General features: G+C 35.8%; 1 protein-coding gene across 2 annotated transcripts in view; it reads right to left on the reverse strand.

Moving 5' to 3' along the window:
• The window catches only part of ZNHIT6 (zinc finger HIT-type containing 6), a 104794-nt gene that overhangs the window by 77620 nt on the left and 4711 nt on the right, over positions 1-22463 (reverse strand). For both annotated transcript variants that reach the window (XM_042952470.1, XM_042952469.1), the window contains exon 5: positions 15638-15741. In XM_042952470.1, coding sequence (XP_042808404.1) covers positions 15638-15741 — 104 coding nt within the window. The remainder of the gene's footprint in view (positions 1-15637; positions 15742-22463) is intronic.

Below are 22463 nucleotides of genomic sequence, written 5' to 3' on the forward strand. Positions count from 1 at the left end.
GTCTATGCTCTAATCGACTATTCTTTTATGATCTTACCAGAAATGAAAGTTCAACAACAAACTATGTATTTTTATGTAACATCAATTCAAATATATGTTATGTTTTATTTTAAATATTTGCCTTCATATTTTGAAATAATTTTTAGGAGTTATAGTGAACATTTTAATTGCCTCCTTGGCAATCTCTTATCATCATCCTCCTTCCTAATCCCCAACCATACTTTGACGAATAGAATCCATTCCTTACCTCTAGAGGCATGCACTTACTAGTCAGCTTAAGAAAACCACTATCTTAAATCTTCCTTGACACAGTGATTCAGGATTGGGCCGATGACCTAGGTGGCCCAATTGTGGTGAATTTCAGGTTTCCTGTTCAGTGATGCTGGGAGAGAAGCACTTCTGGATATTTACTGCAACTCAAACTGTTACCAGGAGCATTCTATGACCATGAGGATTCAGCTGACACCACTGAAGATACAATGGAAAATCAGCAAAAAAAATGGGCCGTTAATGATGTAATTGAGTCATTTTATCTATGAACTCTGAAATCCATCCTATATCTGGATGGATATTGAGTTATGACAGCCAATAATTTACCTTTTTATAGCTCAAACAGTTTGAAGTGGGTATTTTATTTCAAGCAACATAAAGCATCCTAAATGACACAAATAATTAAAGTCTTCTTCTTTCTAGGTTTCATCTTTCATTTCTGAGCAGTAGAAAAGGGAGACAGACTAATCTGTAAACTGTCAACTGTTATGAAATTCGGAAGCAGCATATAATACCTAAAGGAATTTCAGGAAAAAAACATTTTGTTCCACTGTCAGTTATAAAACCTTATTTTAATTTAAAGCAGGAAGAAAATCTACCAAATTTTGAAACTCTTCAAGGAAGAAACAAATGTATAAAATATCTACATAATCCTTCACTCACAGCCATTTAATCTTTTAAAATATACTTCAAGAACAATTTTAAAGTCTCAAGAATAAATATAACTATTGCTCATAAAAATAATCCATCTATTTTATTAGGATTGGTACCATAATAAGTGTTTTTGGAAGACTGAATACAAAGGATCTGTGTAGTTACTTAGCATGGATTAAAATTACTGGAATTGGGGAGAATGAAAACCATAATTTTATATGTCTCACATCATTATGAAAATACTTTGAAAAGTTCCAGTTATATATTACATTTTGCTCTTTTAAAAATTAGTTTCACCACTACACAATAATAATAGGAAACAGGTTAAGTATGTGGTACTGGCTTTAGTAGACAGTATATTAAGAAAATGGATATAGCAGGTGAAATAAAAAAGCACATTTTGCTTCAAATAACTGATAAATATTTGAGTACTTAATAAAGCAGTTCTCAACTGGGAGTGGTACCAACCTGGGCGGTGGGGACATTTGAAAATGGCTGGGCAGTTCTGACTGTTCCAAGACTGGGAAGCACTTTAGGCATTTAGGTGGGCAGAGAACAGAAATGCTAGCCTTCCTGTAATACATAGGAAAGTCCCACACAACAAAAAAAACTGTCCTGTTCAAAATGCCAAGAGCCCCTACTAAGAAACACTAGAATGCAGAAAGGAGAGTAGATATATATGCATACTAAAAATCGAATGCTAGCACTAAATGTGGCATGTGTTTTGTATTAGCTGTGAAGAGAATATGTACTATAGGAACTGCGGCAAAAAAGAAATTATGGAGAAGATGAGCTATCATGTATTTTCACAGATGGCTAGAAAATAATGGATGAGGAAAACATTCTAGGATTAGGCATGGTAACCAGCCTGGGTACACTCCATTGAATACATTAGGAAATCAGGGTGGGGACAGAGTAGGCTGATCCATATTTAGTATGGATCACTCATATGAACAGGAAAATGTTCTGCTCAAAGTTTGACTCTGTCTGAACTCCCCAACCTGGCATATAAAGTCTTGCAAAGCTCAGTTCCAGTGGGGCTCTCTCCAGTCCATCCCCTATCACTTACCAACTCTCCTCTCACCCTAGTTTCTAGACATACATCACCCTAGTGTCTACATACACTGTCTTAAATTTACTACTTCATCCTTTTGCATCTGATATTCTCACCTCAAGACATCCTTAACTCCTCCTTGATTTTGAACAAGTGACTATCACAGTAAAAACACATTTTATAAAGATGTCTCGGGCATCAGTGCATCAAATGACTGAGGTAAGGAGATACTGAGGTGGGGAAAGTTCCCTAATAGTCCAGGGTGAGATAAAGTAGGCCTGCATGGGAGAATAGTTGATAAATACTGTACTGAAGGAAGTAGAAAGGGATACATGTTAGAAGCACATCATGAAGAAGCAGACCTGGTGACTAGGGAAGGACTTCCCTAACTGAACCAGTCTGGGGACCCCAAGGTGATCAAGACTGTTTTCTATTTCCATGAATGCTGCCTAACTGCCCTTATGGAAAAGTACAACTTCTGTGATGCTATGTCACAGAAACTTCCTTACCACTGTCTACATGGCCCCAGTAAGTATATGCCTGTTTGGGGAACCATTAAGTTTCTAGTCTTTCACACTGTTGTTTCCTAAGTCCCTGCAGTTGCTCTGAAACTCTTCCAACCAAACTAATCCAAAGCTGCTATGGCAGAGAAACCACAGAGCTAAACATTTTCAATTAGTGAATAAGTTTGTATTGAGTCCCTATTATGTAATCCCTCAAAGATCACTGCAAAATCCACTTGTCCCCCATGACCACAACTGCTAAACCCATCACTTCATTTTCCTTTGCTCTTTTCTAAAGTCAGTTTGCCGTAAAGTATAATCATATACTACTTATAGGTTATCATGCAAACAAAATACTGTGCTTTATGAAGTGGATCAGCACATAATTGCTGAAGGAAAAAAAGTGCTACTGACATTAATACAGAGGTAGATGGGTATATTATTGCAATATAATTAGAATGCTGTAATGTTATCCAAAGAAAAAAAGTTTTGTCAGCTGTACATGATTATTTCTTTACAAGAGAGACATCTAGTGGCTGACTTCTAAAACAGGATTGGAGCTCAATTATTAATTCACACTGTTGTTAAATAATGGGCACAATTCTATCTTCATACTGTAAGTCCAAGAGATACCCACAGATAGACAACTAAAGAACCCTGAGGCAAAAGGGACTTAAAAATTCAGTTGTAAACTGACAGTTGTAAAGGAATGGTAAGTAGGACTGAGTTGCTTAGAGGCAATGTGTAGACAAACTGAGGGGGAAAGGAAGGTCAAAAGTTGGGTCCCTTTCTGGGAAATGGGTGGTTAGTCCACACAAAAGAGCCCAAGCCTGGAATTTACCTAAAAATGCTCTTGGGGAAGGGGCTTCTCAGTCCAATTCTTTTTTCCAGTTGGTAAGTCAAAATGCATTCCTGACCTCACTGCTGAATCCACAGACCCAAATAGAAATAAAATAAAACTTCAAGGAGGGACTCATGTGACCAGATGAGACATGCTACTTAATCCAGGTACAACCAATACATCTCTAGGTTTGATATCCAGGGCTTCCTGTAGCAAAACACTAAAACGCTACTGAAAAAGAGTGGCAACTGTGGATAAAAATGTGTATTTTTTATATGATAGTACCAGAATACTTTTCAGAGATTCGATTTACAACTCAAAATGTATAATGGTCCTGCCCACATCTATCAATGCCTTTTAAAATTACTATTTAAAAAAATTCATTTATTCTCAAAATAAGCATTGCATGCCAATGGTCTAAAATTCAAAAGGTACAAAACAGCAAATTTCCATCCCTGTCCCCTTCTACCCAATTTCCTTCCCTTAAGATAACCACTGTTACCAATTTGTAACATTACTCTGTATTTCTGACAATCATGCCATATTTGTACATTCAGACCTGCTTCATTCTTTTTCCATTATAAATACATACCATAATTTGTGTAAATAGTCCACTAATGAATTATTTAGATTCATACTACTCTTCTGCTATTACAACCAACCCTGCATTGAATATCCTTGTACATATTTCATTTTCCATTTCTATGATTATATCTAACAGATAAATTTCTAGAAGTAGAATTGCTATGTCTTCCTGATCCATCTCTTTTCCACTACTGACATTACCTTTGTACTGGGGCCAGTGCTTATTTTAAACCATTAGGACATTTTAGAAAAGATAATCTGAAAACCTCAATAGCATACGTTAAGAAATCCCGGAGAAATAAAACACAGACGGAGTTCATCAGCAAGTAAGAGATATCTTCAGGAACCAAAAGGAAGCAGGAACTAAAGACTATGGTGGAATGCTGAAGTTAGATCTGCTTTGAAAGCCTTTGCCAATCCTGGTAACAGGTTTGTCAACAGCCACGGGGTGATAGAAGACAAGATCTTGGGCCCACATAAGCTAGAGACCTTAAACTGGAATCAGAGCATAAAACCAGCAAAAGGGTAAACCAGAAAAATCCTGCATACCTATCAAAGGAAGACAACTAGGAAACTTATTGACCTTAGTTTGGGCTCTAGGGAGAAAGGCAGAGGGAATAGAAAGATCTCAATTGAAAATGCAAAACTATTGTTTCCTCAAACTGGTTGGGGTTCAGATTATCCCTACTAGTACAGTCTGGGAAACTTAAGATGAAGAAATTAAAGAGGGTCCTGAATTGGTGCCATGGAGTATCTTGGCATAAGTAAATCCATACCACCTTTTGTCTCAACTTGAGTTCACGGCTACATTTTAGATAAACAACAAGGAAACCAATCACCATAATCAAAAGTCAGCAGAAACAGCAGACAGCAGTAACAGACTTCCAAGAACTTCTGACACTGGAATTATTTACACAGATAATAAATATTCTAAATTATTAAACAAAGGGGAACTTAAACATGAGAAAGGCATACAGTTCTATCTAAAAGACAAGACAGACTGCAAAAAGAAACAGAACTTCTAGAAATGAAAAATAAAACTGAAACAAACACTCAATGCATGAGCTAATAAGATTAGATATAGCTGAGGAGAATGACTTGGAATAAACTACCTGAATAAACTACCCCGAATGTAGCAAAGACAAATAAGAAATTAAAGTAATACCTTAGCATTTCCAGAACTGTCATATTCAGAAAGCACAAATCTCAAAGAAGATATATAAACTTAAAAAACATCCCATGAGGGGCACCTGGGTGGCTCAGTTGGTTAAGTGTCTGACTCTTGATTTTGGCTCAGGTCATGATCCCAGGGTCATAGGATCACACCCCACACTGAGCTCTGCACTGACAGTGTGGAGCCTGCTTGGGATTCTGTCTCTCCCTCTCTGCCCATCCCCAGCAATTTCTCTCTCAAAATAAAATTAAAAAACAAATATACATTAAAAAATATAAAAAATAAAAAATCACATGAAGACCCATTTTGCAGTACTCCAAAGACCAAAGCGAAGATCTGCAAGTCAACTGAAAGGCAGGGGGGTGCGGGGGGAGACTATATATAAAAGTGTTCTCAACAGTGGCAAAAAAAAGAAGACAGTGGAATAACTGAATGGAAGTACTAAAATGTCAAGATATTTCATATTCAGCTAAACTATTATCAGGGTGAGCTACAGGATTCCATATATGGAATTTTAAATCAGGCAAAACTCACCTTCAAGGGAAAAAGTTAGAACAGGTTGTCTATGGAGAGGAGAGGAGCTAACAAGGGAAGACCTTGCTGGAGTGATGGTAATATTCTACATATCCATAGGAACCGTGTTATACAGATATAGGCATACCTCAGAAATAATCATGGGTTCAAGACCACCATAATAAAAGTAAATATTGCAACAAAGCCAGTTAAATGAATTTTTTGGTTTCCCAGTGCATAAAAAGTTATTTTTACACTATATGGTAATCTGTTAGTCTATTAAATGTGCAATAGCATTATGTCAAAAAAAACCCGTACATACCTTAATTTACAACTATTTTATTGCTAAAAAAAAAAAAATGCTGCCCATCATCTGAGCCTTCAGTGAGTCATAACCTTTATGCTGGGGGAGGGTCTTGCCTCAGTACTGATGGCTGCTGACTGATCAGGGTGGCAACTGCTGAAGATTGGGGTCACTGTGGCAATTTTTAAAATAAGACAGCAATTGGGGTGCCTGGGTGGCTCAGTTGGTTAAGCGTCCGACTTTGGCTCAGATCATGATCTCACAGCTTGTGGGTTTGAGCCCCACATATGGCTCTGTGCTGACAGCTCGGAGCCTGGAGCCTGCTTCCGATTCTATGTCTCCCTCTCTGCCCCTCTCACTCACACTCTCTCTCTCTCAAAAATTAACATTAAAAAAAATATATATATAAGACAACAACCAATGATTTCTCTGTAGCATGTGATGCTGTTTGATAGAACTTTACCCACAGAACTTCTTTCAAAACTGACGTCAATCCTCTTAAACCCTACTACTGCTTTATCAACTAAGTTTATATAACATTCTAAATCCTGTCATTTCAATCTTCACAGCATCTATACCAGTAGTAGATTCCAGCTTAAGAAACCACTTTCTTTCCTCATTCATAACAAGCCAACTCCTCATCCACAGTTTTATTGAGATTGTAGCCGTTCAGTTGCATTTTCAGGCTCCACTTTTTTTTTTAATGTTTATTTATTTTTGAGAGACAGAACGTGAGCAGGGGAGGGGCAGAGAGAGAGGGAGACACAGAATCCGAAGCAGGCTCCAGGCTCTGAGCTGTCAGCACAGAGCCTGACGCGGGGCTCGAACTCATGAACTGTGAGATCATGACCTTAGCTGAAGTCAGACGCTTAACTGACTAAGCCACCCAGGCACCCCACTTCTAATTCACTTCAGGCTCCACTTCTAATTCTAGTTCTTTTGCTATTTCTACTACATCCGCAGTTACTGTCTCCACTGAAGTCCTGAACCCCTTAAAGTCATCCATGAGGGCCGGAATCAATTTCTTCCAAACTCCTGTGAATGTTGATATTCTGACTTTTCCCCATGAATCATAAATATTTTTTAATGGCATCTAGAATGGTGAATCCTTTCCAGAAGGTTTTCAATGAACTCTGTCCAGATCCATCAGAGGAATCACTATATATGGTAACTATAGACGTATGAAATGTATTTCTCAAATAGTAAGACTTGAAAATCGACATGACTCTCTGATCCTTGGGCTGCGGAATGGATGTTGTGTTAGCAGGCCTAAAAACAACATTCATCTTATTGTACATCTCCACCAGAGCTCTTGGGTGACCAGTTGCATTGTCAATGAGCAGCAAAATTTCGAAAAAAATCTTTTTTTCTGAACAGCAGGTCTCAACAGTGGGTTTAAAATACTCCTTAAACCATATTGTAAACAGATATGCTGTTATCCAGGCTTTGTTCTTCCACTTACAGAGCATAAGCAGAGTAGATTTAGCATAATGCTAGGATTTTGGGAATGGTAAGTAAGCCTTGGCTTCAACTTAAACTCTCCAGCTGCATTAGTTCCTAATAAGATAGCCTGTGCCTGAAGCTTTGAAGCCAGCCATTGGTCTCCTCTCTAGCTATGGAAGTCTAGATGGCATTTTCTTCCAATATAATGCTGATTTGTCTACACTGAAAATCTGTTTAGCGTAATCACCTTTTTAAATTGTATTAGCTAGATCTTCTGGATAACTTACTACAGCTTCTACAACAGCACTTGCTACTTTACCTTGCACTTTTATGTTACAGGGAAACCTTCTGTCCTTAAATCTCACAAACCAACCTCTGCTAGCTTCAAAATTTTCTTCTGCAGCATCCTCACCTCTCTCAGCCTTTATAGAATTGAAAAGATTTAGAGCCTTGCTCTGGATTAGGGTTTGGCTTACAGAAATGTTGCTGGTTTATCTTCTATCCAGACCACTTTCTCCATATCAGCAATAGGTCATTTTGCTTTCTTAACCATTCATGTGTTCACTGGAACAGCATTTCTAATTTCCTTCAAGAACTTTTCCTTTGAGTTCAGAACTTGGCTGTTTGGCACAAGAGGCCTAGCTTTAGGTCCATCTTGGCTTTGACATGCTTTCTTCACTGAACTTAATCATTTCTAGCTTTTGACTTAAAGTGAGAGACAGGAGACTCTTTCTTTCACTTGAACACTTTCGGAGGTTACTGTAGGGTTACTGGTTGGCCTCATTTCAATATTGTTGTGTCTCAGGGAATAGGAATCCTGAAGAGTGGGAGAAAGATGGGGAGATGGCCAGTTGGTGGACCAGTCAGAACCTACACAACATTTATCAATTAAGTTCACTGTCACATGAGTGCAGTTTATGGCACCCCAAAACCAACTACAATAGAAACATCAAAGATCACTAATCACAAAGGTCACCATGACAAACATAATAATGAAAAAGTCTGAAATACTGTGACAATTACCAAAATGTGACACCGATATGAAACAAGCAAATGCTGTTGGAAAAATGGCACAAGTAGACTTGCTTGATGTAGGGTTGCCACAGACCTTCAATTTGTAAATAACACAGTATCTGCAGAGCACAGTAAAGTGAATGAAATGCAACAAAAAAAGGTATGCCTATCTATGCATTTGTCAAAACTCAACACGTGTATTCTTAAGATCTGTGCATTTCACTGCATGCAAACTGTATATAAACAGGACAAGTGAGGTTCCTATCTTTCAGACAATTGTTTAAACTTTTTTTTTCACTGAACATATCATGGATATCATTCCATGACAATATTTCTACAATTAATTTGTTTTTGTTTACCGGTTACCTAGAATTCTATCTTGTGAAGAGACTATCAGTTTGACTCGATCCATACTGATGAACACTTGAGGTTGTTGCCAGTTTTTACACTATTAAAAACAGTGATGCAACAGATATACATGTATCTCTATAAACTGTACTGATACATCTGTAGGCTAACTTCTTTGAGTAGGCATATATAACATTTTGAAAAATACTACCAAATTGCCTTCTAAAATGACCACTAAAGTATATTCTCAGCAACAGTGGAACAGCAAATTGGTCTGGCTAACCCATACTTTCATTATATTAGATATTATCAATAAATACTTATGTGCCACATATTATATATGGCATATATATGCATATATGTAGCATATATTATTACGGCATATATGTATTATATATATACATATCTTTCTATGACACATGTAAATATGTATCTTTCCATGACCACCTATTCTTATCCTTTGCCCCTTTTCCTAATTAGGTACCAATCTTTTTTTTATTAATGCATAAACACTCTTTGTCATACATGTTAAAGTTTTTTTTTGTCCTGTTGGTCTTTTGAGTTTACTGTGGTCTTTTTTAACCACACAATTTTTTAAAATTTTTATGCAAATTTAGTTATTTTTTTTCCTTTATGGCTTTGGATTAAGTATTTCCTCTCTTTAAGATTATGAAAATATACTAGTATTTTTTATTTCAAGTTTAGGATTTTGATCCACCTGAAATTCTAGTTAAAAATCCGGCTTTCCTCTGACAAATGGCAAGCTGACTGACTCAACCCCATTTATTAAGTAATTATCTTTATTAATTTGAAATGCTACCTTCATCAGATGCTAGAGTACCAAACAGCCTTATATCTAGTTTCTATAATTTAAGCTAACTATAGATTTCTATGTCAACATTAAAAAATTTTACTAGAACTTCATAAAGTTCGATGAGTCCCGCCTTATTACTCTTTTTCATATTTTTCCTGGTGCTTCTTCCATGTTTATTTTTCAAAATGAACATAAGTCATATTATTATAAACTCTTTCCTTCTTCTCAAAAAAAATCACAAATCAAAACCAAACAAAATTAGTATTTTCATTAGGATCGCATCAGATATAAAAATCATTCATTTAAGAAATGTTATTTATATAATACCGAGTCTCCTAAGAATAGGTACCTTTTTCCATTTGTTCCAATCTTTTAAGTCATTCAGTACAGTTTAGGTTTTCTTCATATAAATCTTTCATATTTCTTCCAACAGTAATTGATTAGCAATGAGTGAAAGTGAACATAAGTTTATAATGCCCCACAAAGAGAGGAGGTAAACAAGTTAGCTCTGAAAGAGTCACTATTTTATTTATTTATTTTATTTTTTAGTTTTTATTTTTGAAAGAGAGAGAGAGAGAGACTGAGTGCAAGAGGGGGAGGGGCAAAGAGAGAGGGAGACACAGAATCTGAAGCAGGCTCCAGTCTCTGAGCTGTCAGCACAGAGCCCGACGCAGGGCTCAAACTCATAAACCATGAGATCATGACCTGAGCTGAAGTTGGACGCTTAACTGACTGAGCCACCCAGGCGCCCCTGAAAGAGTCACTATTTTAAAGAAGTGGTCTGGGATCTGCTCCAGAGAAAGCAGGTGAGTCTTCTACTGGACACATTTCCTTATTAAGCTCTTCTATTTTTTAAGAGAGAATGTCAATCTTGCTTTAGCCTAACTTATTCCTTTTTTTTAAATTAATGTTTATTTATTATTTTGAGAGAGATAGAGAGAGGGAGTGTGTGTGCATGTGCATGGGGTAGGGGCAGAGATAGAGGGAGAGAGAGAGAATCCCAAGCAGACTCCATGCTGTCAGCAGAGCCTGACACAGGGCTTGATCTCACTAACTGTGAGATCATGACCTGAGCCGAAGTCAAGTCAGAAGCGTAATCAACTGAGCCACTCAGGTGCCCCTCAACTTATTCTTAACATAAGCATCCCTTAACTTTTCTTTATTCATTGAAGCTACCTATTATGACATTCCTGTAAATTCACCAGTCCTCTAAAATTCATCACTATTAAATACATTTTTGACCTCACAGATTGGTTAGTGTTATATTCCACCTTTGACTATAACATGAAAATTACATTTCCTATTCTTATAAAAATTTGCACATCACACAATTTTGCATATGAGACTTAGGAGATTCATACTGGTCGAATACTGGTCAAATACTCCTACCATAAAGGATACTTGGGTTTGCAATGAACCTATGCTTCTAAGGTACCTATTACACTTGCTATATAACCTACTGATAGTTCTACAGAGGTAACTCAGGCACAATTATACAGCATTAGTCACACTTCACATGAGGGTATTTAGGTTTTTTAAGCTTTGTATTTTGAAATAATTTCAGACTTCACAGAAAACTTACAAAAACACCACAAAGAATTCTTCACTCTGTTCAGAAATTAACATTGGAATGTTTAATTTTAAACAAGTTCCATTTGAGTTTTTTATTAAACTGTAACTCAAGCTGCTTAAATAAGCAAATGGGCAATTTAATACTTTAGGAGTTATAATAGTCCTCTTAGTATACAGGACTGAAATCTCATGTGACCAGTAACAAAGTCCCCAAATATTTGAAATTTAAAGATTTTTTTCCTTAACTCCTTAGCCAGCAAAACCTGCCTGAGCCAGTTCACAATCATTTACCTATTGTAATGTAAATATTTGCATGTTTCACTGTAGACATAGTATTGTTTATGTAATACTGCCCCAGACCTCCTAGAAGTGAATATAGTAAATTTACCATATCCCCAAGGGTTTCAGCTAAGAGAAGCAGTGCTAGGTACTACTTTAGTTATCATTTCATTTAATCCATTCAATGCAGTAAATTCAATCTTGCCCAAGGTCACGTACTGTGTACTAAATGGTAGCGGCAATGTTCAAATTTAGGTTTCTCGGAGTCAAAGCATTAATCACTTCTGAAAGTTGAAAAAGAGTACTGAAAATGAGTCTCTTAAAAACAGACTACTGGGGCATGGAAAGTGAAAATAAATCCTTTGAAAAGATGTAGTATCCCCTCCTTCCAGCAAGTCAAATTTTACACTTGAACTCAGATATCACTCTGAAACGTGTAGTCAAATGTTTCATCTCAGTAGCAATTAAATAAAAGGAAATTTTGGGGCGCCAGGGTGGCTCAGTCGGTTAAGCGTCTGTCTTCAGCTCAGGTCATGATCTCGCGGTTCGTGAGTTCAAGCCCCGCATTGGGCTCTGTGCTGACAGCTCAGAGCCTGGAGCCTGTTTCAGATTCTGTGTCTCCCTCTCTCTCTCTGACCCTCCCCCATTCATGCTCTGTCTCTCTCTGTCTCAAAAATAAATGTTAAAAAAAAAATTTTTTTTTAAATAAAAGGAAATTTTAAAAAATGTCATTTGAATCAAATTAGCAATATTTTTTTAAGAGAGAACTCAGTGATAGCAAGATGTTTAAATAGGTATTCTCATATATCACAAATGGAACTGAAAACTGGTTTAGTCCCAGTTTAGTATTATTACTAGTCACATTTTCAGATGAGAAGCTAAGACAAAAAAGTTAGGTGGTTTAGCTTAATATCACATAGCTAGGAGAAGGCTAATCATAAATAGGAACCTAGGTAGCTCAGGTCCAATTTGTGCTCTTAACCACTCCATTTTCCTATCTCTATACTATACAGAATTTTTTTACAACTATTTAAAACGAATCAAGATGACTGTAAGACCAAATTAAAGGATAAACAGACTGGTGAAAATATTCCCTATGAGAGTAAGATGAGCTATAAAAAAGCACATCTTAAAAGAGAAAATTCAAGAGCTCAGTCTTTCCAATAATCAGATATGCAAGAAAAATTTACATTCAGTTAAAGTGCAAGTATAACTACAATAGGCATTCTCATATACTTTTCTGATGAAGATACAAAGCAGTACTTTTTTGGGGAGGGTAATTTGAAGTCTCTCTCAAAAATTTTATTTTTTAATGCTTATTTTTGAGAGAAGAGCGCACACGCAAGTAGGAAAGGGGTAGAAAGAGAGGGAAACAGAGGGTCCGATGTGGGCTCTGTGCTGACAGCAGAGAGCCCAATGTGGGGCTTGAACTCACAATCCATGAAATCATAACTGGAGCCAATGTCAGACCCTTACCAACTAGCCCCAGGCACCCCTCTCAAAATTTTAAATGCATGCAGTCTTTGATCCAGCAATTCTACTTCTAGGGATTGATTGCAAAGAAAAAGTCATGTAAGCACACAAAGCCATTTCTTCAAGGAAGAATTGTTTAATGTAATGTTTATTATGGCATTTCTAATAATTAAAAACCAGAAATAAGCTAAATGTTCATGAATATGGTAATAATTAAATAAATATGATAGTCATAACTAGAATACACTACTTAGAAATATGGCAGATTTGCATTAACAAATGCAGCTGCAGAAAAAAGTATCCTTTTATTCATAAAAATATTAATAATTTTGAACTTGAAAAGAGCCATGTAACTTTGCATACTCTTATGTATTTAATGTTGTATTTTACTAATGGAAAAAGAAGAAAACATGATTAGAAGAAACATGAAATGTTATCAGTGGTCATATCCACATAGTAGAATTTATAGGTGCTGTTTTTCCATTACACTTTTTTTTATGATGAAGATGTATTAGTTTTACAATTGCTACATACACTCATTTCTTCCTACACTCCAGTTAGTGGCTAGGTAAATTAATACACTAAAGGTCACAACTTTACACAATAGCTACCATCAGCTCCATTTTACATGTGTGAAAACAGCAAAGAAATTGAATCTAAAGGGGAACCCTCTTGTACTGTTAGTGGGAAGGCAAACTGGTGCAGTCACTCTAGAAAACAGCATGGGGGGGGTTCCTCAAAAAATTAAAAATAGAATTACCCTACCACCTAGCAATAGCACTAGTAGGAATTTATCCAAAGGATACAGGAGTGCTGATTTGTAGAGACACATGTACCCCAATGTTTACAGCAATGCTATCAACAATAGCCAAACTATGGAAAGAGCCCAAAAGTCTATCAACTGATGAATGGATAAAGGTGTGGTGTGATTCCACACTCAATGAAATACTACTCTGTGATGAAAAAGAATGAAATCTTGCCATTTACAACAACATAGATGGGACTGGAGGGTATTATGCTAAGTGAAATAAATCAGTCAGAAAAAGACAGGTATCATATGTTGTCACTCATATGTGGAATTTGAGAAACTTAACAGAAGACCATAGAGGAAGGGAAGGAAAAAATAAGAGAGAGGGAGGCAAACCATAAGAGACTCTTAAATACAGAGAACAAACTGAGGGTTGATAGGGTGTGAGGGGTTGAGGAGGCAGGGAAAATGGGTGATGGGCACTGAGGAGGGCACTTGTTGGGATAAGCACTGAGTGTTATAGTAAGTGATGAATCACGAGAATCTACTCCTGAAGCCAAGACTATTCTGTATACACTGTATGTTAGCTAACTTGACAGTAAATTATTTAAAAAAATTTTTTAATAATATTAAAAAAATAATAAAGCCTGTTATGAAGTATGTTGCTAATGTCCTCATGGGAAAACACTAAAAAATTTAAGGAAAACCAACCCCAGACAATTGCAAATTCACCAGCCAAAGGCATTAATGCAGAAAGAGTCCAATTTGCCACTTCACAGATCTGAGGTGTAACAAAATAACTGAGTATAAATTTGGGTTCTAAATCTAAGAGACATACTGAATGTTTATTTTTGGAAGGGGAAAAAAAAAAAAAACCTCTAACATACATTCTTGTATTTATAGAGACCCCCAAATTTTACATTTGAGGGTACATGCTTTTTAGTGCTGAGAACTAAGCTCTCATAACAATCAGTCTGAATGGTTTCCTTCATAACACAGGAATATATTTTATATTTGAGAAGACATAAACCAGTTACCTTAAATTACAAACAAATTATGTCAATTTCTAAATATGTCAGCTTGAAAATGCACAGTGGAATCATCTCATATTTGATAAATGCAAAACATTACTTTATTTCTGGAAAGCTACCCAGGAAAAAGCAAAATCACTTTTTATAAATATTCCTCTTGAAACATAAAAAAATAAATGGGTAACACCATCTCCTAATATAACATTTTTTTGAAAAGGTGGAAATTCTATTAGAGTAATGATAATTCTGATGGTTTTGCCTTTTCAATTTATGAAGTGGTAAAACTGGAAGGGAACCTTAGGGTTTACCTAGTACAACCCCCACATCATGCAGATGTGGCCCAGAGAATTTAACTGCAAGTTACTAAGTTGCAGTTACTAAGTTACTAAGAGGCTAAGGAAGGAGGAACTCACTCAGGAATTTTTTTACTCCAAATCCAGAAGGTGGACATTTGAAAAGTATTATCTAATAATTTAGTGGGCTACTTGATATATTTTGGGATCCTGTTCCCCTCTGTACTAATGGGACCTTTCAGACCTAAAACTCTCAGAAAGCACAGGTTAATCTCTATTGTATCATCTATACTTCAGATTTACTACAGAGTAAGTTTTCCAAGCCTCTCTCTTCCTCAGCATTGGCTTTCAAGTGAAATCGTATTTCCCTAAGTAGAAAGGATTATAAATGCCAAACTGCTTGGGTCAAAATTGTGCAGGGTCCTGCTTTGATTCATCATTTTGCCCCTGAAACCTTCCATGGTATCTTAGGTCTCAGATACACACATACACACACATACACATAAACTGTAAGCTCAAATTTTTATTATTCACATGACATAAAATTAGTTAAAATTTCTAAATGCTTATTTTCAATTTGTGCGATCATCTTGCCACAGACCAGTAACAAAAAGCTCACAGACTACACTTTGGGCAGCAATGCTCTATATCAAACCAAACCTTCAAAGATGTTCCTGATCAAATTAGAATACCCAATATACTAAGAATGAAGTTAGAAACTTACTTCTTATCAAAAAATGTTGAATTTTCTTTCCTCTTTGTGAATCCGTTGGGTAGAAGCTTTAAATTAATACCTTGCTTTCTAGCACGATTTTTCATAAAATACATCTAACAACCAAAAATAAATAAATAGAAAAATTAATTTTAAAATGCCTTAAATTTCAACAGTGAATAAAACAGTGTTCAAAATATGATAATTAACATTTATTGAGTACTTATGTTTCACAAACTGTGCTGAACATTAGTATCTCATTTAATCCTCACAATACTTTGAGACTGGTACCTACTACTACCCTCAATTTAGGAAGGAAAGTTAATGAGATGCCAACATTATACACCTATTTCTGAGAGTGAGAGCCTGTAATAAAACCCAGATATAGCCAATTCTGGAGGCTGTCTTGTTAATCATATGTTCTGTAAGCCAAAAGAAGGATTTAATGAGATGTTTAAAAACATTTGGTAATTCATAGGGGCTACTTGTACCGTTCCTTTTCTTTTACTGAACTTTTTTCTTGATGTTTATTTTTAGAAAAAGAGCGCATGCACACTTGCACAAATGGGGGAGGGGCAGAGAGAGAGAAAGAATCCCAAGCAGGCTCCAAGCTCAACACAGAGCCTGTTGCAGGGCTTGATCTCACGATTGCAAGATCACGACCTGAGCCGGTATCAAGAGTCAGATGCTTAACCAACTGAGTTACCCATGTACCCCTTTCTGAGGTTTTATACCATACTTGGCTGTATACAACTATACAGGTAGTTCACTCATGGGAGGAACCAAGGCATTGCCTACTTACAAGGCTTAACTTAATGTAGCTACTACTGTAGGCTATACAAAATGGGACATGTGAATATTCTGGCTCTGACATGTTTTACTCCACTACCCGTCTGGGTTGGCTGAGCAGAACTAGGCAATACCAGAAAGTAGTGAAGGAAGTAATATCATCAAGTTTTCTTCCTTGAACACTCAAATGGCAAAGTGTAAGTGCAAGTTTTTGGTTCTGCAACACTAAGAGTTAGAGAATTAAATCATAAGCCAAGGGAAAGGAAGAGTCAGCTATCACTTGTTAAAAAGAGAAATAATTTAAGAAATTACATGCAAGTTTATAACTTATAGGGCTTTGGTTTCAGTAATGGTGACAATTATAAGGACCAATTCTCCCACTGAAAACATCTAAGAATATCAGAGAATGGGGAAAAGACACATATGTAATAAAATACATTTCAAAATCACCTTAAAAAACACTGGAGAGCTAACAAGAAAACAAGAAAATACACGCCAATATTTAACAAGAAGTGAAAACCAGGACAGGTAAGCAAAGCAGTAATAAGAAATGGGCTGAAAATTCTCCAGATTTTTTTTTTTTTGGAAAATTTTGCAAATTCTGGCAAATACAGGCTTTTCCTTTCAACAGCTTTCTCAGTAAGAGGGTAGGAGTTATGACTCTAATCTTTTAGGAACCCCTCATGAAATGAGGCTGAGTCACAGAATATGCCTAATTAATATTCAGGTAAGGGTGAACCAGAAATAAACCCTACCCCCAGAGCATGCTAGGAAATTTATATCAGAATGACTGGAACAGTGGAGGGTGCAGGGGGTGAGGAAAAACAATTCATCAGAAGCTGTGGTCATGGGCCAGTTCTTGCTCAGGTCTGAAATGATTTGCTTTGCTTGTGTGGTCAAGGGAATCTTAAACTTTCAACTTGATTTAGGATAGGCCCAGATTTGCAATATTCCCAGGTACCTGGCAGAATAAAAGGCCTGTGTCCTACTCTTGAAAAAAGTTCTCACAAATCATTTAAGAAAAAAAAGTAGCACTCAATAAAAAATAAGCAAGCATAAGGAATACAAGAAAACAAAGGTTAGCGAGCAGGGACCAAAAGAGAAAAAAAGAGGTAGCTAAGAATTCTCCATGTATTCAGACACTAAAAGAATCACACAGATTGTAGAACAGTTATGCAAAATTAAAAAAAAAAAAAAAAAAAGAACAGCTTGAAAATACTTGCAGTGAAGAGAAACTATAAAAACTGACTCAGCAAATTTTCATAAGAACTAACTAAAACTAGAACATATCCAGAATACACTACAGAGAAAAAAAGATAAAAAATCAATTAAGTTAAAGGATAGGTAGGAAGAAGATTTAACTTACATTTATGATAGTTTTAGAAGACAGAAGGAATAAGAAATGGGCTGAAAATTTCCCAGAACTGATCAAAGATACAACACAGATTCAAGAAATCTAACAATTCTCAAATAAGATAAAGAAAAAGAAAAGATGCATGTTCATATTATAGTACAAATAACAGAAAACGTAAAAAAATGCATCCAGAGTAAAAAAGATTTCAAAGGCAATTAAAAACAACAGATGACTTTGCAACAATAACAATGGAAGCCCTAAGACAGTGGAACAATAATTCTAAACCCAGAATTCTATAGAGAAAAATCATTTTAGAGTGAAGAATGGGAAATAAATAAAAATTCAAAAAATCTACAAAGTAACCCAAGTGGTGGTAACCAGCAAACCGTCTCTAAAGGATATTCTAAAGGATGTACCTGAGGCAGAAAAAAAGTGATCTCTAAGGGTCTAAGGTGATGACAGAAGGAATAAAGGGTCTAAGATGATGACAGAAGGAATAAAGAGCAAAGACAGTGGGAAATATAAAGATAAACCCAAATAAACACTGGCTGAATAAAACAGTAACTACTGTATGGAGATTTTTTTTAAAAGTCAATTTAAAGAATTGAAACAGGAAGAAAAGTCAGTATAGGGTTAAATGGAATTTCAGTTAACTGCTGATAAACTTATATTTGCCTGCTACTTATCTTTATAAATACATTTTGTTGGAATGTAGCCCCCACCCATTTGTTTAAATATTGTTTATGACTGCTTTTTTGCTACACAATGGCAGAGCTGAGTAGTTGTGACAGAAACCATATTGGCCTGGAAGAAATATTTACTATTTGACCCTTTAGAGAAAAAGTTTGCCAACTCTTGTTTTAAGGTCTTTTGCATTGTCTAGGCATTTGGTTCAGGTACTGCTTAACTTCAGATATTGGCAAATTAAGCATGCATGTTGTAATGTATAGCTTAACCAACGAAAGGATAGAAAAAGGGTATATATCTAAACTGATATATAAACATATCTAAACTGATAAACTTATATCTAAACTGATAAAAGAGAAAAATTCAAATGATTAAAAAAAAACAAAATCAGCCCAAAAGACAAGAAAAAGAAAAAAAAAACTGGGACAAATAGCAAAACTAAGGTGACACACTTAAAGTCAAATATACAGGTAATTTTATTAAAATGTAAATGAGGTTAATGATTCAGTTAAAAGTTACAGATTGTCAGATGGGAGAAAAACTGGAAACCAACTATGTCCAGAACATAAGGACACAGAAAGGCCTTAAGTAAGGAAAAAAATAGCCCACACAAAAACCAACCAAAGAACTGATACAGCTTTGTAAATGTTAGTCAAAGTACAAAAAAAGCTAGAGACAGAGAGGGTTACCTCATAATGCCAAAGGTTAAATACACCAAGAAGTATTTCGTGAGGTATGCATTTAATAATTTAGCCTTAAAACACACAAAGCAAAACAAACTGAATCACAAGGTAAACTCACAGATCTGTTTGATTTTATCTATTGAGAAATGTTAACATACTTCTCTTTAAAAATTATAGACAAAACAGACCGAAAAATAAAAGTAACATTATAAACAATTTGAACATAATTAATAAATCTGACCTAAAAAGTATATATAGAGTACTATATTCAGCAATTGCAGAATTTTTTTTTAACGTTTATTTATTTTGAGAGAGAGAGAGCGAGCGTGCACACGCACATGCATACATGCATGCAAGCAGGGGAAGGAAGGAGAGGGAGAGACAATCCCAAGCAGGCTCGACACTCAGCACGGAGTCCAACACAGGGCTTGATTCCACGACCTGGGTATCATGACCTGAGCCTAAGTCAGGAGCTGGATACTCAACTGACTCAGCCATCCAGGTGCCCCGGAATATATTTTTCTTAAGCAGAGAACATTAAAACTTTGACCATATGCTGGGCCATAAACACAAGTCCTGATGGATTTGATTTGATTTCCTAAATGTTATATTTATTTTTGAGAGAGAGGGAGAGAGAGAGAGAGGGAGAGAGAGAGAGAGAGGGAGAGAGAGAGAGAGAGAGAGAGAGAAAGAGAGAGAGACAGAGAGCAAGCAGGGAACAGGGAGAGAGAGGGGGAAACATAAAATCTGAAGCAGGCTCCAGGCTCTGAGCTGTCAGAACAGAGCCCGATGTGGGACTCAAACTCATGAACCATGAGATCATGACCTGAGCTGAAGTTGGATGCTCAACCTATTGAGCCACCCAGGTGCCCCATGTCTTGATGCATTTTAAAGGAATGAACTTAAAAAAGTATGTTCTCTGATCATAATGCAATTAAGCTAACATAAAAAAGATATAACAAAAGTTAAGAGGACACATTAACAAAATAGAAAAAAACGTAATAGCAACTGATCTAGGAAAAAAAAGACATAAATAACCATATTACAAAAGAAATTACTGTAACTCCTATAGACATGTAAAGGAGAAGGTTTATGAAGAACCTTATGCCAATGAATTTGAAAATTTAGGTCAAATGAACAAATTCTTAGAAAAATGTAATCTATTAATACTAACTCAAGAAGACACAGAAAACCTACACACGGTCCCACAAATAGTAAAGAATATACCTCAGTGGCCCAAACTCTAAGCCCATACTGGTTCCTTAATAAATTTTACCAAACTCCCAAGGAAGAAGTAATTACAATATTAGTGAATGCATCCAAGAATAAAATGGGAACATTCCCAAATAATTTTCTGAAACTAGAATCATACTGATACAGAAACTTGGGAATACCAAAATGGAAAATGAGAGGTCAATCTCACTAATGCACAGAAATACAAAATGAATGCATGGATAAGGTATATATATATGTATAATACAAATGAATTCTGCAAAGTATAAAAAGCTTGATATGATAATGACACACCATGCAAGTTTAGCTTAAAATAGAAAATCAATTAAAATATTATTTGTTATTATTAGAAAATTATAGATTAAAAGAACACAAATGAAATAATCAAATACAGAAAAAGTATTTGATAAAATGTAACTACCATTCATGATAAAATCTGATAACAAACTAGGACTAGAATTTCCATAATCTAGTCATCAAATTATTTCTAGAAAAAATTTAAGAGCAAACGTTATGGTGCAATTGTGAAAGTTTCCCCTCTATGATCAGGAGTTGCAAAACAGTATGTACAGAAGAGGTAACATAGCGGGCCTGAGACGGTTATCTTTAGGCTAGTGTGTGGGAATTTGAATGACTGGTAAATGGTTCCCTAAACTAACATAAAACTTTTCCTAAAATAGTAAGTATGGTTCACTGTGCCTGAATTGTCTGTAAAACAATATGGTTTGATTTCCTTTTCTTCTGGGAGTCTGGAATTTGGCACTCGCTAGGCAGAGGGTGCTTATGTGACCAGCCCCCATAAAAACCTTGGGCAGTGAATCTCTGATGAGCTTGCCTAGTAGATACTACTTCACATGTGTTATCACAACTCATTGACAAAGGGATTAACTGCATACTGTGTGGACTTGGGGCTTAAAACATAAATATCTACTACCAACATCAGTACTTGACACTGAATGGGAAGTCCTAACATAAGGCAGTAAGACAAGAGAAAGAGAAGAATAAGGACAGAAAGATAAAAAGAAATTGTGATGAAATGTTTAATAAATGTATTAACTTCACAAATGTATATAATTGAAAAATCTCAAGGTGTCTATTGATAAGGCACTGGGATAAATTTTAGTGCTATAAAACATAGATTATAATAACACAAAAAAAATAACAACAAAAATCTCATTCTTAAATACCAGCAAAGAGATAAAAAAACAAAAAAAGAAAATGCTACTTAAAAAAGCATGAAAAAATAAAGTGCCTAGGAATAAATCTAACAAAAAATGTGTAAGATCTCCACTGAGAAAATTAGAGAGATACTAAAGCTATTAAGTAAATGCAGATACAACACAGTGAAGGATTTCAAGATTTAATACTGTAAAGAAGTCCAATTACCCAAGTTACTCTATAAAATAAATGCAAACCCTATCAAAATTCCCAGGAGAATTTAGGGGACTGTAGAGTCAGCAGGCTGATTCTTCACATTTTTATAGAATTACTAACAGCCATACCCATACTAAAGTATAGCCATACTCTAAAAAATGAACAAAGTCATAGGAAATACTCTATGAGATAATTAGTTGCAGTAAAAAACTACAATTAAGAGGAGTGCCTGGGTGGCCCAGTCGGTTAAGCCTCCGACTCCTGATTTCAGATCAGGTCACGATCTCACGGTTTGTGAGATCGAGCCCCATGTTGGGCCCTGTGCTAACAGCAAGGAGCCTGCATGGGGTTCTCTCTCCTGCTTTCTCTCTGCCCTTCCCCTGCTTGCTCTTGCCATCTTTCTCTCTCTCTCTCAAAATAAATAAACATTAAAAAAAAAACAAAAACCTACAAATAAAGGAGTGTAATATTGGTGTATATAGATAAGTAGACCAACAGAATAGAATAGATAGGTCAGAAACTGCCGCAAGCATGTATGGATGTGTGATATATGACAAAGGAGGTCCTACAGAGCAGTAGGGAAAGGATGAATTTTTCAATAAATGGTGCTAAGAAAGTGGATTATCCATATGGAAAATTAAATGGGATCTCCACATGATACACAAAAATTAATTTCAGGTAGTTTACAGTCATAAATGCAAGATGCAATGCTTTACAT

The sequence above is a fragment of the Panthera leo genome, chromosome C1, assembly GCF_018350215.1.
Source record: "Panthera leo isolate Ple1 chromosome C1, P.leo_Ple1_pat1.1, whole genome shotgun sequence".
In the NCBI taxonomy this organism is placed as follows: Eukaryota; Metazoa; Chordata; class Mammalia; order Carnivora; family Felidae; genus Panthera; species Panthera leo.